Source organism: Clupea harengus, chromosome 5, assembly GCF_900700415.2.
Source record: "Clupea harengus chromosome 5, Ch_v2.0.2, whole genome shotgun sequence".
Lineage (NCBI taxonomy): Eukaryota > Metazoa > Chordata > Actinopteri > Clupeiformes > Clupeidae > Clupea > Clupea harengus.
Window position 1 is genome coordinate 21,037,568 of NC_045156.1, and position 16,448 is coordinate 21,054,015.

At 42.8% G+C, this 16,448-nt stretch overlaps 1 protein-coding gene across 2 annotated transcripts; it reads left to right on the top strand.

Moving 5' to 3' along the window:
* The first annotated feature begins 145 nt into the window (after positions 1 to 145).
* nr4a1 (nuclear receptor subfamily 4, group A, member 1) lies at positions 146 to 16,448 on the top strand. Of its 2 annotated transcripts, none has more exons than XM_012824939.3 (7): positions 146 to 490; positions 12,240 to 13,060; positions 13,244 to 13,373; positions 13,523 to 13,686; positions 13,792 to 13,994; positions 14,154 to 14,332; positions 14,491 to 16,448. In XM_012824939.3, the coding sequence occupies exons 1-7, from the start codon at positions 457 to 459 to the stop codon at positions 14,751 to 14,753; spliced, it is 1,794 nt and encodes a 597-aa protein (XP_012680393.2). In that variant the 5' UTR covers positions 146 to 456; the 3' UTR covers positions 14,754 to 16,448. The 2 variants fall into 2 exon arrangements, with proteins under 2 accessions (XP_012680393.2, XP_012680395.1); XM_012824941.3 differs by lacking the exon at positions 146 to 490 and adding an exon at positions 10,170 to 10,548.

Consider the following 16,448-nt stretch of genomic DNA (forward strand, 5'->3'; position numbering starts at 1 on the left):
TTTTAGAAGCCCGCTTTCCCTCTTTGTTTTCGGATCTCTCGTTTTGAACTGACGTCACTGGCAGGGATTCCACCTACGTCAATGGGTACCTCTGATTGACGTCATCGGAGGGACCTGCCTCCGTTGTTCTGCTCGAGACAAGCATCGGCTGTTCTATGGTAAGTGAATAGCCGAGTGGAACAAGGGGGGAAGTAGATCTGGCTGGAAAACGGGTATCGCATTGCGTAGAGGGCTTCTAGGAAGAAAAAAGCCCACTCTGTTTCTGTAAGTAAGCTGGGTTCCCCGTGATTCCAATCGCCATGGCCTCGAAATTTAAGGAGAGGCATATAAGACACGGTCATTATCACAAAGTCGAACTCGCTTGTATGAGATGGTGCTGGACTGAGGTGATGAACAAGGCTGCTATTGAGAACGAGCGGCGCGCAGCCAAAGTACTCAGCGTGAAGGGATAGTCTGATGAAAGCACGTGCGACAGGTGTCTCTAACGCAGGTAAGTCCCTCAAATAGATTATTATTATGGATGTACGACCTCGAAATAAGAGACGTCAAAATGTTATCAGTCCTCAATAAATAAAAGAGCAGCACCACTTGTCTAGCGCACTGTTGGTTTGTATTACGAATTATTCTGAATAGCCTATTTTACGCGTAATATATTCAGATATTATACCCTAGAAATAGGCTGGGCTACGATTAAACATTTACTGTATTTTGCACTACAAAACGACAGTGGAAGTCTGTTGCAGGTGGCCAAAGTAGGGAGGCGTGACGAGGTGAATGACAGAAAGGGATGGTTTTACGGGTCTCTTTACATTGGGTTTTGCCAGTGGTTGTGGTATTTTGACTTGGTAGGCTACTCAGTACGAACTCAGCTGGTTTGGGAAAAAAACGTAAAGACTAATTCCTCCTGGATAAACGACTTCTTTAACCAGAGTAAGGTCTGAGGCTTTGCTCCCTGTACCCTGGAGAGCTGGCCTGAGTGGGATTCTTTTGCCACTAATGGCTTTTCAGCCCCCTCCCTGAAGACAGATAGACCACTGTAAAGGTGCATTTGTGACACATCAGATTTAACAGAAGTCTCTCTCATGCTGTTTTTTTTTTGTTAGGGTGTGTAATCTCTCACAGATAAATTGTTCCCTGCACACTATAATAGATTGAATTAAAACATTTAGAAATTTAGACTAAGTATTCAAAGAAGAAAAAAACAGACAGATAAAATAGCAAAATTTAACCAGGACTATAACCATGGGGTATAGACTAGCTTAAAGGGCCTATGCGCAAGTTCCTCTGCAGAAGGTTACCAGAAATCTGTATCTGTGGATATCACTTAGGCTAATTGTTGACTTGTTGATACCAAACACCAAAAATAATGTTTAGACCCAATACCATGTTTAGGCTAATTGATCGTACGAACTCCATTCCTCCTGTAAATTAATGTGACTGTATCAAATGTTTGGAGTGTGACCAATGACCACCCCTATATTGATACATTGAATTGTGACAGCCACTGTTTAACTCCGAAAGACACTGTGCACTGATGCAAACCATCGTGGATGTAGGCTTATCCTTGTAAAATGGTAGGGATAATTCTCACATGAATATCTTGAATTGATACCACAATAATGACAGGTGAAACCTGGGAAGGTCAGCATAGCTGTCATCATCCATCAACTTAATAATGATGTATGCAAAGGGTCAGTTAGCCTGTTTTATGGCTATGCTTTACCACTTCCCTGTGAGCACCTGCTGGGGATGTTTAACTGGCTGCTGCTAAAAACAACTGGCTACATCACTTCTGTCTAGTGGAGAACTCCTGTTTGGACCTGTAAAGCCAGTCGGTTGAACCATGCAGACTAACACCACAGTGGTATGTGAAGGTGTTGCACTTTGTTGAGAGGCTATTCTTAGCATTGTGTTCTCTTATCCTGTGGCACACACCCGGACAACAGGCTTAAGCTGTGTTCGGATTCTCCACTTCACTCACTCACTCACTGATTTACTATATAGAAAAATCTATTGATTTCACCATGTAGTCAATAGTTAAAATGTAACAGTATTTAATAGTATTACTGCTTTTTTATGTTTTTAATATTTATCTGTTTTCGTAATGCTAAATACTATAACCATAACCATGTAGGGAATCAGACGTTAGAAACAAGGGGAGACTCCGGACACTACATTCTATATCGGTAACAGCAACATAGTAACACTAACATGGCAAGGGAGCTGCTTACCTTCTTTATAATAAATAAAATGCCATTACAAGGCAACAAACGTGATATTTAGCTAAAATGCAGTCTATATTTTCCATGATTTTCAAAGGTTTAATGTGGCTTTCATTTAGATAAGATAAGTCAAATTAAAACAGAAAAAAGCACGATTAAATTTGTGGTGGACTCTTTTCAAAACATTCTCAGACAAAGCTTAATTGTAAAGTTTCAGGCATCATTTAGGCATATCCAACTGGTGACTAAACATGTAACCAAAAAATGTCTGGTCTTACTCAATTCATTCATCTTGCAATGAATTGTGGTATACTGTAGAACGACAGGCTCTATAAAATAACCCCACGTGGGGTAATTTTATAGTGCATTATATAGTACATTTATAGTTGTGATTTCGAACAGCACTACAAAATGGCTGATTCGCTATACAGTGCACTATTTAGTGGACGAGTGGACAGTTTGAACATAGCTTAGAGTTGGATGAGGGTCTGTGAGCTCATAGTGTGTACGGCAACTCCAAGACTTCTGTTCTGGTGTTTGTTTCTTAAGGGTTTCATGTGGCTGTTGGGCCCAGTGGGAAGCTCAGGTTTTAGGTAGAGGCAGTTTGCTGCTGGACTGTTGGTGGTAACCCCCTAACAGCTTCTTCTGGTGTGGAATAACGTTGCATTTGTTACTCTGAGCACACAAGACACATGGTAGTATAAGGATGCATACCTGTCATTGTTGATGCGTGAGAAACTCCGTGGCCATCTGGAGTTATCGAGCACACATGTAGGCTCACAACATGTATTAGTGGCCTTCTTGTCTCTGGAGGTGTAAGCCATGATGTGCAACCCTCCAGACCACCCACCACACAGCAAATCCTAGATTTTAGTCACTCACTTGACTAATATTAACAAACCCTTCAAAATGTCTTCAGAAGGGGTAGTGTGCACACGCAGCAGAGAGGCTATGCATAGAAATGGGCTTTAGCTCAGTAACTGAGTAGAAGGGCAACACTACTCTATAGTTGTTATGAGAGGGCGTACTTCCAAAAAAAAAGATTAAAAACCCTTCTGTGGCACACCCAACGGATATTTCGCGCCCTAGGCAACCGCCTGTGTGACCTATGCCATGGGCCGCCCCGGACTCTGAAGTCTGGAAAACAGTATTATAAAACAAAGACCCCAGAGGAGCAGAGACATAAGATACAGTTGGGGCTGGGAAAGGCTCTGTGTAAAACAGCTGAAGCTTTGTGTAAAAATAGGCAGCCTTTTTACAGCTTTGTTGAATGTTATGGTGAATATGTCTACTGTCTACTAGCTCTCTAATTGTGATTATTACATTATTAAAAAGTACAATTATAATCTGATTTGTTTTATCAGGTCATGTATCAGTGTATGAATCGCATGACTTTCTGACATTCTCAGTTTACTTATTCATTAGTTGTATGCATCATGGGAGGAGGGGATCTGTAATATGACTGCCCTTCATATGCACCACCTAATGAATTCCTGTAGAATTTACATGGAGGAATGGATTTAAGTCAGGTGGTGTTTGTGGGCGTGTGGGTGCGTGCATGTCTCTGTGTGTGAGAGAGAAATAGAGAGAGAAAGAGAGAGGGAGAGAGAAGTAGTTACAAGAGACTGAGAGGGTCTGTGCTATAGCAGCTGTTGTGTGTACATGTATCACTCAGTCTATGCTTAGTGTGCTGACATGTTAGTGCAAACAATACTGTCTGTAGCCAGAGTCATGGCCGGATGGGACCAACCTCAGAGCCACGGGTGCTATGCTATCCCTGTGTCTTACCTCACCAGCCACTGGGGAACAACCGGCTGACCAGGCCACACACCTCAGAGACTAGTATGCACGAGTGTGTTTGTGTTTTGTGTGTATATTTAACATCTCCTTAGACAGAAGATGTCTTGCCCTTCTCATTGTACAAAAATAAGATCCTGCCTCAGCCTCGGCATGTGGGGACCCTCTCTTGAGTGAAGAGGTAATTAGTGCCTCCGGCCCTGCTATTGGTAGTAAACGGCCACTTACATAAGTACCAGCAGGTTTGCCCTGCTGATAAACTTGATGCAACAGGTGGTGTGTGTGTGTACTCTATGGTATATTGCAGAGCACTGGAGAAGGTACTCAGATGTGGCACTTCAAAGTAGAGAAAATTAAAAGGAAAAAATCATAGTGCTTAAAAATGTAGGGAAATTCTTGTACAGCTATGTCAATCTTTCATGTTACATTTCTGAATCTTGACTATGTTTTGGGGGAACAAATCAGTCAATATTTTTGTCTTTGAGGCATTCTTTTTAATTTGCAGTTGCGTGTTAACCCTAGGTCTTCTAAACTGTGTAACTGCATTTAAGTAAAGTATGTGCTGTACTAAAAACCTGTAATTTAATTGAAATTTTCACCATTATAAAGGTTTGAGCCTTTCTGTGTGTTTAGTGTAGTTGTTCATTTAGGAGGGGGAATATGGCAAAAGCATTAATCTCATAGACACAAGAAGAGGGGAACTGCACCGCACAGAATAGCTTATTTTCAAATGCAGTCCCTGCACAAGGAGGCATACAGAAGTCATGAAGACATTATAAGTACAGCATATATAGACAGTAACAATACACTGTCACATATGATAAAAACCTACCCCTATCCCCAAACAAAGTAGCACGTATCGCTTACAATACAGTTCATTTACTGTGCAAATTAAATGGTTTAAAATCCATTGTTCTATATGACATGTATGTCATGTTTTGTATAATGAAAGTGTGAAAATGTGTGCATGTTATGAGTTTGGTTGGTAGGCTATTCCATTATTTTGTTTTATCGCTTTAAGAGAGAATGCTGATTTTCCAAGAGATGTTGTGGGATGCTTCCCTCACCCAGAGTGGTTAATGTTGAGACTGGCATTAGGAGGTGTTCCGCTGTCTATGGAAGTGGTCTGATGCACAGCACTGCATGTGCAATAATGTGCCCGTGTAAAATGTGATATGTGACACTGGGACAGACACGGTGAGCAAACAGTGCATTTTTAATTAGTCGATGAGAGAGATAAACAGTGCATTCAGAAAGGATTCAGACCCCTTCACTCTTTTCACATTTTGTTATGTTGCAGCCTTATGTTGAAATCCTTTAAATACATTTTTCCCCTGCCAATCTTCACTCCAACGATCTGGGTTTTATAGCAGAGTGGCCAGACGGACGCCTCTCCTCAGTGAAAGACACAGGAAAGCCTGCTTGGACTCTCAGACTGTTAGAAAAAAGATTATCTGGTCTGATGAAACCAGCATTTAATTGTTTGGCCTCAATTCTGTCATGTCTGGAGGAAACCAGGTACCACTCATCACGTGCCCAATACCACTCCAACAGTGACGCTTGGCTCACATTGTTGCATTGGAATGCGTTGATCCGTTATCGTTGACGGATCCCCATTCACTTTGAATGGGGTGACGTCATCTGTTGCCGAACTGAATTAGGGCTCCGTTGCGTTGCTTGCGGCGAGATTTGAAAAATGTTCAACTCTTCGAGAGGCAACGCATGCGTCAGCCAATCAAATCGCCTTTCATGAAAATACGACAGCACAGGCGCTAGCCAATCAGATTGCGTTTATGCTCACGTCTCAAGAGCGCAAAGCTCCAAAAAAAAAGATGGCGGACCAAACACCGTAGATGGCCGTATTTGTACATAAAAGTTATTTGTTTTCCTTTTTTTTGCTTAGATTTTTTTTTAGTTACCGAGAAATAGACACTGCAATGTAAAAACCCCATTATTGTAACTGAAAAATACGTTTATGGGGATTTGCGAGGTGTCTGAGCCAGCTATCTAATGTTGGCATGCTACTACCCACAAGGTAAACAGCTTGCCAGCGGCGTGATTGCTTTGTTGACCTGTCAATCTCACTATAACGTCTCGGTTATCAACACAACCCCATGTGCCAGACTCCTCCTCTGTCATCCGTTGGATCAACGCATTGCAACGGTCACGTCTGAAGGCCGAAATATACTTCTACGACTCCGTTACTCCGTGGTCACGTAGTTGCCTCGACGGACTCGTTTTCATTTATGGTTCTCCGACGGTTGTGGGTGTTGCAAAGCAATAATAAAAAAAAAAAGGCAGCAGACCAAACTCTGTAGATGGTCGTATTTGTACATAAAGGTTTTTTTAGGGCTGTCAGCGTTAACGCGTTAATCTATGCGATTAATGCGGCCGCGATTTTAAAAACATTTTTTTTTTTTTAATGCCTTTATTTGGATAGTTATGAAATTATGACAGGAAGCGATGCGGAGAAGAGGTGGGGAGAGGATTGGGAAATTACATCAGGCCAGACTTGAACCTGTGTCCCCTCGGGCAATGTAAGTAGGGGGCTTGGCCTACCAATAGCCCCCCTTATTCAAAGTGGGGAATGACAGAAAAAGTTTGACAACCACTGCGGTAGTTGAAAATGGAGAGAGCTGAGGGATTGTTGGGCGGAAAGTTTCTGTTTAATAGGCAAAATTACAGAACAATCGACAAAACTAAAGTTGTATGTAGCATTTGTCAAATTGAATTTAGCTATCACAGAAGCAGCTCGTCTTTAAGTTATCACCTTAATGCAAAGCACCCGACAGAAAGCAGTCCCAGGTTAGATGGTCGCCAACCCACACTCTACGACTTCTCTAGTAAAATAACTAGACCAGTCCGTGAAAAGGTTACCAACGCTTTAGCAGTTTGGGTTGCCGGTGACTGTCGGACCATCAACATAGTTAAGGATGTTGGGCTGACTGAGGTGATTCGAATTGCTTCAGGAGACAACTCTTACGATTTACTGTCGAGGGGCACCAGTGTGTCACGCATACATTCCTTTTATGACGGCGAGAGAGCACGAAAAATTCAGCTCCTCGAGAAAGCTGCCACCGTCACCCTTACTGGTGACCACTGGACATCAGTCAGCAATGACAATTACCTGGGTGTCACAGCTCATTTGATTGATAATGTATGGAAATTGAGATATTTTTCATTGGAGGTAAAAAAAAAAACCAGACAAACAAACTTTTAATCGCGATTAATCTAGATTAATGAATTTCAAAATGTGAGATTAATTAGTTAATTTTTTTTAATCTATTGACAGCCCTAGTTTTTTGTTTTACTTTTTTTAAGTTACCAAGAAATAGACACTGTGCAATGTAAAAAAAAACGTTATTGTAACTGAAAAATACGTCTGAGGGGATTTGCGAGGTGTCTGAGCCAGCTATCTAATGTTGGCATGCTACTACCCACAAGGTAAACAACTCGCTAGCACCGTGATTGGTTTGTTGACCTGTAAATCTCACTATAACGTCTCCGTTATCAACACAACCCCATGCGCCAGATTCCTCCTGTGTCATCCGTTGGATCAACGCATTGCAACGGACAAGTCTGAAAGTCACGCAATGTAAAAACCCCGTTATTGTTACTGAAAAATACGTCTGAGGGGATTTGCGAGGTGTCTGAGACAGCTATCTAATGTTGGCATACTACTACCCACAAGGTAAACAGCGATGGATTGACGGAGTCGGATAGTTAAAAAATTTGGGAGGTGCACGTCAGGCCACGGAGAGGTGCTGGGAGAGGGTTTGCAATGTCGGAGAGGGCTCTCCGTGTCTCCGTGTCTCCGTGTCTCCGTAAACGGACGACCATAAATTGGGCTTAAGCTTGGCATGAAGCATGGTGGTGGCAGCAGCATGCTGTGTTGGTGTTTTTCAGCAGCAGGGACTGGGCAACTGGTCAGGGTTGAGGGAAAGCTGAACGGAACAAAGTACAGAGATATCCTTAATGAAAACCTGGTCCAGAGCGCTCAGGGCCTCAGACTGGGCCTCAGACTGGGCCAGCTCGATGAATGTCCTTGAGTGACCCAGCTCTGGAGAGACCTGAAAATGGCTGTCTACCGACGGTCTCCATCTAACCTGACAAGATGACAGATTGGCAGAAAATCCCCAAATCCAGGTGTGCAAAGATTGTTGTGTCATACCCAAGAAGACTCTAGGCTGTAATCACTGCCAAAGGTGGGCAAAGGGTCTGAAAACTTATGTCAATATGAAATTTCAGTTTATCCTTTTTAATACATTTAAAAATGTATATAAAGTTTTTACTTGTCATTATGGAGTATTGAGTAAAGATTGATGAGGGGGAAATGAATTTCAATGATTTCAGCACAAGGCTGCAACATAACAAAATGTGAAAAAGTAAAGGGGTCTTAATACTTTCTGAATGCACCATAATTACTAGTTTCAGTATGTGTTCGTTAGACATTCTGACAGTTATCAGTAAAGCAGACAAAATTGCTCTCTCCATGAGTAGCCAGGCTACTATAAGACTAAATGTCCCAATCGCCTTGCAAGGATCGCTGCAGGGATTCATCGCAATGTCTATCAATAATTCTGGTGTCCAGCTAACTTTACATAACATGGCCGAACTAATGAGTTAGGAGGGGGGAACTAAGGGTTGAGGAGGAGGGAGTGAGTGTGGCTTCTCCTGGTTGTTTTTAATTAGTCCTTACAATCACACAGAACAGCTTGAGATCCCTCTCTGAAATTCACCCAAATAAATGAATTAATATAATCTATTCTGTGTTGAACATTCTCACTCTCACTGAATAGCAACAAACATGGATATTCAGATGCATTTATTTCCTTTTACAGTATGCAGGGATTTCATGCATTAATTATGTGTAATGAGTTTGAGAGACATTCTGTACCGGCTTAGACAGATATAGCAGGTGTGTCTCCTAACCCTCAGCCAAATCCCCTCTGGTGCTGCTTGTAACTACATTATCTTTTCATCTCTGCCATGTTCATCTCTGTGTGCAACATCTTATGTATCATTTCCCAAGCTACGTGCCTGGTGCTCAGCATAAAGCAGTCACACTCCAACACACTTTATAGTATTATATAGTAATATATTGTTTTATTTGTTTAATACAAACAGTGATCGATTGTCATAATTGTTTATGGGGGGCTTTCAACTGGCAATGTGGTTCTCTTTCACTTAACGTTTGAAGTAGTTAAAGCTATTTCAAATAAGCAATTTCAGAAACGTGTTAAACAGATTATAATTGCTTTTTCGGCACATAATGTTCCAGCTCTCCTTTTTTGGTTCTTTGAATGGTTGCGTGCCTACCTGTCCTGACAAGCTCTGGGGTTGGCATGCTATACACACCACTGATGCCCCAGGCTCCTGGGCTAGGCCCAGTGCTACCCGTAAATGAGAGAGAGAGAGGCAGCATTCCGCACCCATGTCACACCTCTGAGATTTTGCACTAAAGGCTGAGCGCTTAACGCATTCCACAGTGGCAGAATTACACAACTTTTTATGAGTGATTATTAGCGAGAGATACTGGAAGCCGAAGTTGGGTAGCTCTGCTCCTAAAAGGGAAGTGCATGTAGCGGTCAGGACAAAAGAGATGACCCTGCATCATAGTTTCTGCATCATAGACCCTGCATCATTAGTTTCCATGAGGAATTGTAAACCATGTAAAGGCATTAATACCATTATTAAAGCTATCAGTGGGGTGGCTGGGGCATATATATGCTAATGTTGTGTCAAATATGTTATATAAAATATGTTATGTAAAATATATATATATATTTTAAATCTGACACTTCCTATCTCATGGCTAATTGTGCTGAAGATGTCCACCTTCTGTGGATTTGTCGATGGAAGGCATTGGGTAAATCCATCTCTCGCTCTTGCTCTCTCTCTCGCTCTTACACACACACACACACACAAGCGTGAGTGGGTGTGTCTGCGCAAACACACACACACACATTAGAGAGCATTTCCACACAATGCCAGGCAGGTCTTGTGGGAATGTAAGACCAAAACTATTGCTGTACAAGACAAAAAGTTAATTTCCCTATTTGATCATTTCACAAATTAGTTGTTTTAGTTTTCCTCTTTATTGATAGCAGACGTTTTTGCCTAGCTTTAGCCATAAATGTCATCATTGTGTGTCTATTTTTAGTCTATTCCAGGCAGTAATAGCCCACCGCGAGTAGCGTTGTCATTCGGAGCCTATTTTTAGATCACACAATCCGCTCGCGTTTGCGTCAATGGAATCCCTGTGCGTCATACACGAGGACGTGAGAGCGTGGTTCTGGCCGGAAAGTTATCCGCCCCAATCACCTTATATGGGGAAAGAAACGCCCCTTGAAGACGTCACGGCAAAATAAAATTGTCTCTATATATCTCACTGGTTACTTCAGTCAAGGAGCTCAAACTGTGTTTGGAGATGACAGTGAGCCCTTGGTGCAATTTATGATTACTGCCTTCGTGGAATAAAAGAAAGTAAAAAGACAGTTACATTGAAAATTGGATATACATGAAGCAGGTTAGTAAATGCATTTATTGTAAACACTCTTGTATCTGTTTCCAATTGATCTGGTACTGTGTCAATGCTCGACAGAAGGGGGGTGTGTATGTTATACACTGATAAGTAGACCGTACACAGTATGTGCATGCTAAGAATGGCTTTTGTTGTTTATCCTGTAAAAGTCTGCTGCTTTTAATCATTCGTGTTATTACTTTTAATCGCGTTTTGTTTTGGGGAGCATACCGAAGTTAGGCTATGCGATTTGACCACTTGCCTCTATAAACAGATTTTGTCTGAGCAAGTTTTGTAGAGAGGGAGCGTTTTTCATTTTGGTTTTATTTTATATAGCAGGTTTCACTGTAAATGTCGTCATTATTATTTGACACGTTGTTTAAAATACAGGCCTACTGTTGGACATTAGACAAACAAATACTAGTGTTATCATTCAAGCATTAGATCTTCCCTACGAAGACAGGTGGTGCGAGGGGGCGGTTCTCTGTCTGCTAGCTAGGTGGACACGGCAGCATCGGATTTCCTTCTCGCGTGTCATTCTTGTCCTCAGCTTATTATGTGTTCACATATTTGTGCTCGACTATGTTCCTTGTGAGGTGCAAAGGAGAAATCGTCACCTCATGATGTTCGCGCCTTTCTCGTAGGTCAATGATGTTCCTTAGTTTGGAGTTTAGTGAGTGTGCAACAGGTGCCTCACATTAGTTCGCATATTCTTTGCTTGGATATGCAAGCCAACACCACAGAAACGAGCGTTCAAACCGGGATCCCGTGGTCTGTTTAAGACAACATAATAACAGCTGGGCAGTTGCACTGAAAAGGCCTGCTTCTATATGAGTGAAACATTTAAATCTTTATTCAGATTCAAAGTAAGCTTTTAGATGATTCACTTAATACAACCTCCTGACTTTCACTTCTGGTAGTTTTCTGCAGTTTTTATCAAAGCAGAATAGAACTAGTACCACAGTTACCGCTACAAGTTTCTAGAAAGTAATCCTTGAAAGAGTATTGCTTCATATGTAATAAGGATCCCCCCGTAGCCACATATACACATACACACACACACGCACACACACACACACACCTTGTGCTATCTCACACCCTCCATCCCTACTTTAGCTGGCTCTATGCCTGTCAATGAAATCCAGCCCCTTCTACTCCTTATTACTGTCAGTCCTTAGGGGGCTGGGTCGCCGTGTTTATAAATGAAAGGGTTTTCATGGCATTAAGGGGCGGTAACGCAATATCTCTCAGCAAGACTGCCCTCCCACAGACTGCCAGCTAAGCCTTTCTCAAAATCTCAGAGGGCTGAGGAAGAAAGACCCATAGTTAGGTGCAAGGGAAGTGGTGGAGCACGGAAGAGGGGGCGCAGCAGGTGGAAGAGAGATGCTAGACATAGGCGCTAAATGGTTACTCCTTTGATGTCGATGTTTTCGGACGTGTTGTTTATTCAAGAGATTAAAAATGTGGCAAGTGGATATTCATGCCATCTGCTGTTCCCTGACTACTGCTGTTACGCATGTCTTACTCACCCCCATATCTCACTTTCATAAAAGTCTAATAATATATAAACACAATTTGTGCATAAACACAAACACCGCATTTACATATTCTGATGTTTTTGACCCTGTTATAACTTGAAGACTGAAGCGTACCGTAATAACATGGACCTTTCTCGTTCTCTCTCTACTATATTACAGCAATGCCCTGCGTTCAAACTCAGTATGGAAGCTTGCCTTATGAAAATACCTACTTCAACTCTGAGTTTTTGAACCCAGATTTCACCGCCAAGCTGGTCATGGACCTCAGCAGTCATACGGACCAGCTCTCTGCTGCCTCTCTCCCTAGTATCAACACCTTGGTGGGAGACTACTCCGGGGAGTTTGACGCTTTTGCCTGCCAGATCCCACCTGCCACCTCCACTTCGGCCCAGGCTGGCGCTGGGGCCTCTAGCCCCCATGACCAGCAGTCCCCCCTCAAGTTGGATGACCTCCAGGTGTACGGCTGCTACCCAGGAACATTTGCCCTCAGCTACCTTGATGAGACCCTGTCCTCCTGTGGCTCCGACTACTACGGCAGTCCTCTGTCGGCAGCGGCCTCTCCCCCCACCCCAGGCTACCAGACACAGCCAGTGTCTGCCTGGGATTCTCCTTTCACCTCCTACTCCCCTGGCCCCGGCTGCTGGGTATCAGACAAGCCCAGCCTGCCGCAGGCCCCCTCATTTTTCACCTTTAACACTCCGGTGGAGCAACCCTCACCTCTGGACACCACTCAGCAGCCTTCTCTGGCGGAGGAGGACCCATTCTCCCAGCCACCCCAGCACACCTCGCCCCAGCCCTTCGGCCACCTGGGACTGGAGCAGGGATCCCTGGACAGCCCACTCTTTATGGAGGGCTCCCATGCCTCCCCCAAGACCAGAAGCCCAGGGTCCAGCGAAGGGCGCTGTGCAGTGTGTGGGGACAACGCATCCTGCCAGCACTATGGTGTGCGAACGTGTGAGGGATGTAAAGGCTTCTTCAAGGTGAGAATCACAAATGTGTAAAGTTTGGCCTCTGTCACATCTTCCGACTCTTGGCATGTTTGTATTACTTTTCAGAGTAATTTTTGTCAATACCACATCCAATTGTAGTTGTAAGTAAGTAGTGATTAGTCATCTTCTTCCTCCCATTCCCTTGTATTGACGTCATTCTATTTTCATTTGCAGCGAACAGTACAAAAAAATGCAAAGTATGTGTGCCTAGCCAACAAAGACTGCCCAGTTGACAAACGGCGGAGGAACCGTTGCCAATTCTGCCGTTTCCAGAAGTGCCTGGCTGTTGGCATGGTGAAGGAAGGTAAGAACATGCATCTGCACCTCAGTCACATTTACAGGCATTAACATAAGCACCCGTGAACAGATGGTGACACTCTTGCTCTCTGTGATGATGGAAGACTTGGTTAAGGATACTCAAGTAAACTGAGAACCCTCTTTCTTTTCCCACAGTGGTGCGCACAGACAGTCTTAAAGGTCGTCGGGGACGTTTACCCTCAAAGCCAAAGAATGTTGTGGATTCAAACACCTCAAACCCTCCTGTGAATATCATCGCGTCTTTGGTCAGAGCCCACATAGACTCCAACCCCACCATGAGCAAGCTTGATTACTCCAGGGTATGTATCAAACACACTCGTAAATCACCTCAGATGATTAGAGAATAAGCCACATTGGTGTAAAGTGACCAGGTTTAATCTAAAACTTCTTTTCCTCCTCAACAGTACAAGGAGGCAGTGGATGGACTATCAGAAAAAGAAGATGCCAGTGACATCCAACAGTTCTATGATCTGCTCACAAGCACTATGGATGTCATACGAAAATGGGCAGATACAATCCCAGGATTCTCTGCATTTTGCCCTGAAGACCAGGAGCTACTCCTGGAGTCCGCGTTTGTGGAGCTATTCATTCTTCGGCTGGCCTACAGGTACGATCCATAGTTTCAAACAGTTGACTAAGTTTTACATAGGGGCCTGAAGAGGTAGACATGTGCTATGATAAACACATAAAGTCCTCAAAGATGTCTTGTGGTAGGTCATTATCTGAACACAGCATTAACAGGCTGACTTTTTATGTGTTCCACCAGGTCAAATCCCGAGAAAGACAAGCTAATCTTCTGCAATGGTGTGGTGCTGCATCGCTTGCAGTGTGTTCGTGGTTTTGGTGACTGGATTGACTCCATCATGGAGTTCTCCCAGAGCCTTCACCGCATGAACCTGGATGTATCCTCCTTCTCCTGCCTGGCTGCCCTAGTCATTATTACAGGTGAGGACCGAAGTGATTTGCCCCAATGGACTAACTGATTGGTCCATTTATTCAGTTCAGTTAGCATGTCAAATATTGTGCCGCCGGTTGCTTTTTATGAATTACCCCTTGCCCCTTGCACTTGCAAAATTGTAATTCAATCTATTTGTCTGTTCCAGATCGCCATGGTCTCAAAGAACCTAAGCGTATCGAGGAGTTTCAGAACCGCCTGCTAGCATGCTTCCGAGATCATGTTTCCAACACCAATGCAGACTCCAGCCAAGCCCAGCCCAGCTCTCTGTCACGTTTGCTAGGGAAGCTTCCGGAACTGCGGACACTGTGCATACAGGGCCTGCAGCGCATCTTCTACTTAAAGCTGGAAGACCTGGTGCCACCACCACCCATTGTGGACAAAATATTCATGGATACCCTTCCTTTCTGATGGACAGACAACAGAACAACACTTCAGAGAGTGAAAGGAGTGAGAAGGAATGAAAGTTCTGTGTTTTTACAGGAGATATTAATGTATGTTCCCTATGATGGGAAAGGACTTTTGTCTTGGACTTGGTTGCAAGGAAAAAAACACACAAAAAAATCTCCCCCAGAAAAGAAAGCGAACACAGCCAAATAGGTCATGGAGTACTTTAGTGTCGTCTCTAGTGTGTTTCAGTGCATTGAATGATTGACAGATGGTCCTTTTGATCATGCCTCCTGTCCCAGAGACAACAAGAAGTGTGAACTGAGACCTTTTCTGTTTTTTACAAATGAGTTTCTTTTCCTTTGCATACTGTTCACCAAGAGTGCGTTTTCTGTCACTCGTCCTTTTTGTGCGAATTCAAAACAGCAAATGGTGACATCAAAGGGCATTTCAGTTACACTTTTTTGTCTGTTTTGTATGAATGCGTGTTTGTAATTTTAGAGTGGCTTCAGTGCTATGCAAAATGTGCTCATGTCTTTTAGTATACTTTTTGCACGTTGGATTTTTCTGAGGTTATAGGAATGGAAACCTATTAACACAATGCTGTTTTTTGAATTACAATCCCGGGATATTGTAGAGGCCTACAGTTGTACTATTAGTGCAGACATATAACTACATTAGTAGAGACCAAAACGAAAAGAAGTCTCCTCAAACCATGGCAGCAAACACAAATTGGTCCCTCATTTCACAAGGTGGCATTGTAGGTCATATATGTGCCATGATGCCTCACACAACATCACATTTCTCGGACCAAAGGAGAGCTGTTTGTGTCACTTGACATGGTACATAAATCTACTGACACACTGATGGAGTACAGCAACACCCAGAAGCCTTAGACAGACCTCCTGCTAATTAGCCAGCATTATTAATTTAGAATAAAGGGCACATAATTCCCCACTGGCAGCTATTCAGCTATGAGTCAAAGGTTACTGCACTAAAACTGAGCACATTCTATTTTTCAGTCTGGACAGAACACTTTTGCCAGCCCCATTAGTACCGTGCCTTTACCAACACATCACATACTTTGGCTCATTTACGGCATTTCATTGCATTATGTTTATCTTTACATTTAAATTGTATTTTTTTTTTCAAATGCAGAGCATTACCCGTCAGAACTGTTTGTGACAAACCAACTCATAGTGGATATTGAAAATGTGCATGGTACGAAATCCTTTGCCATTTTTCAATACTTCAAGGCATTTAATTTTATTATTCCACACATCCGGTGCTTGACATTGCATTTTATCACAACTGTATGAAGTTCTGTTTGTCTTTCTGAATAAAGAAAAGAAAATGTTTTCTGTAGTGAGTCTCCACTGACTGGTTCTAAGGTACTGATGAAGTGGTTTGTCCCAATGAGCAGGGTCATACCGCACCCTCCTGTGCATAAGAGTGTAATCTCTGGTCCGTTTGCCTTACAATACTGTATTTGCCTTGATGAAGACATACTGTGTAATGTACTATCTTGTTACTTTAAGTTTTAGTGAGACAATTTTACTCAAATGATTTCACTGTAAGATGTGAAGATATGAGCAGCTATGGATTTTTTGCCATTACTCTCTATTGTGTTTCCAGACGGGCTATTCCTACTCCCTTTTCTATGTTTGTCATGTATGTATGTAAACTTATAAAATAAATACTTTATATTTGTGAGTTTTA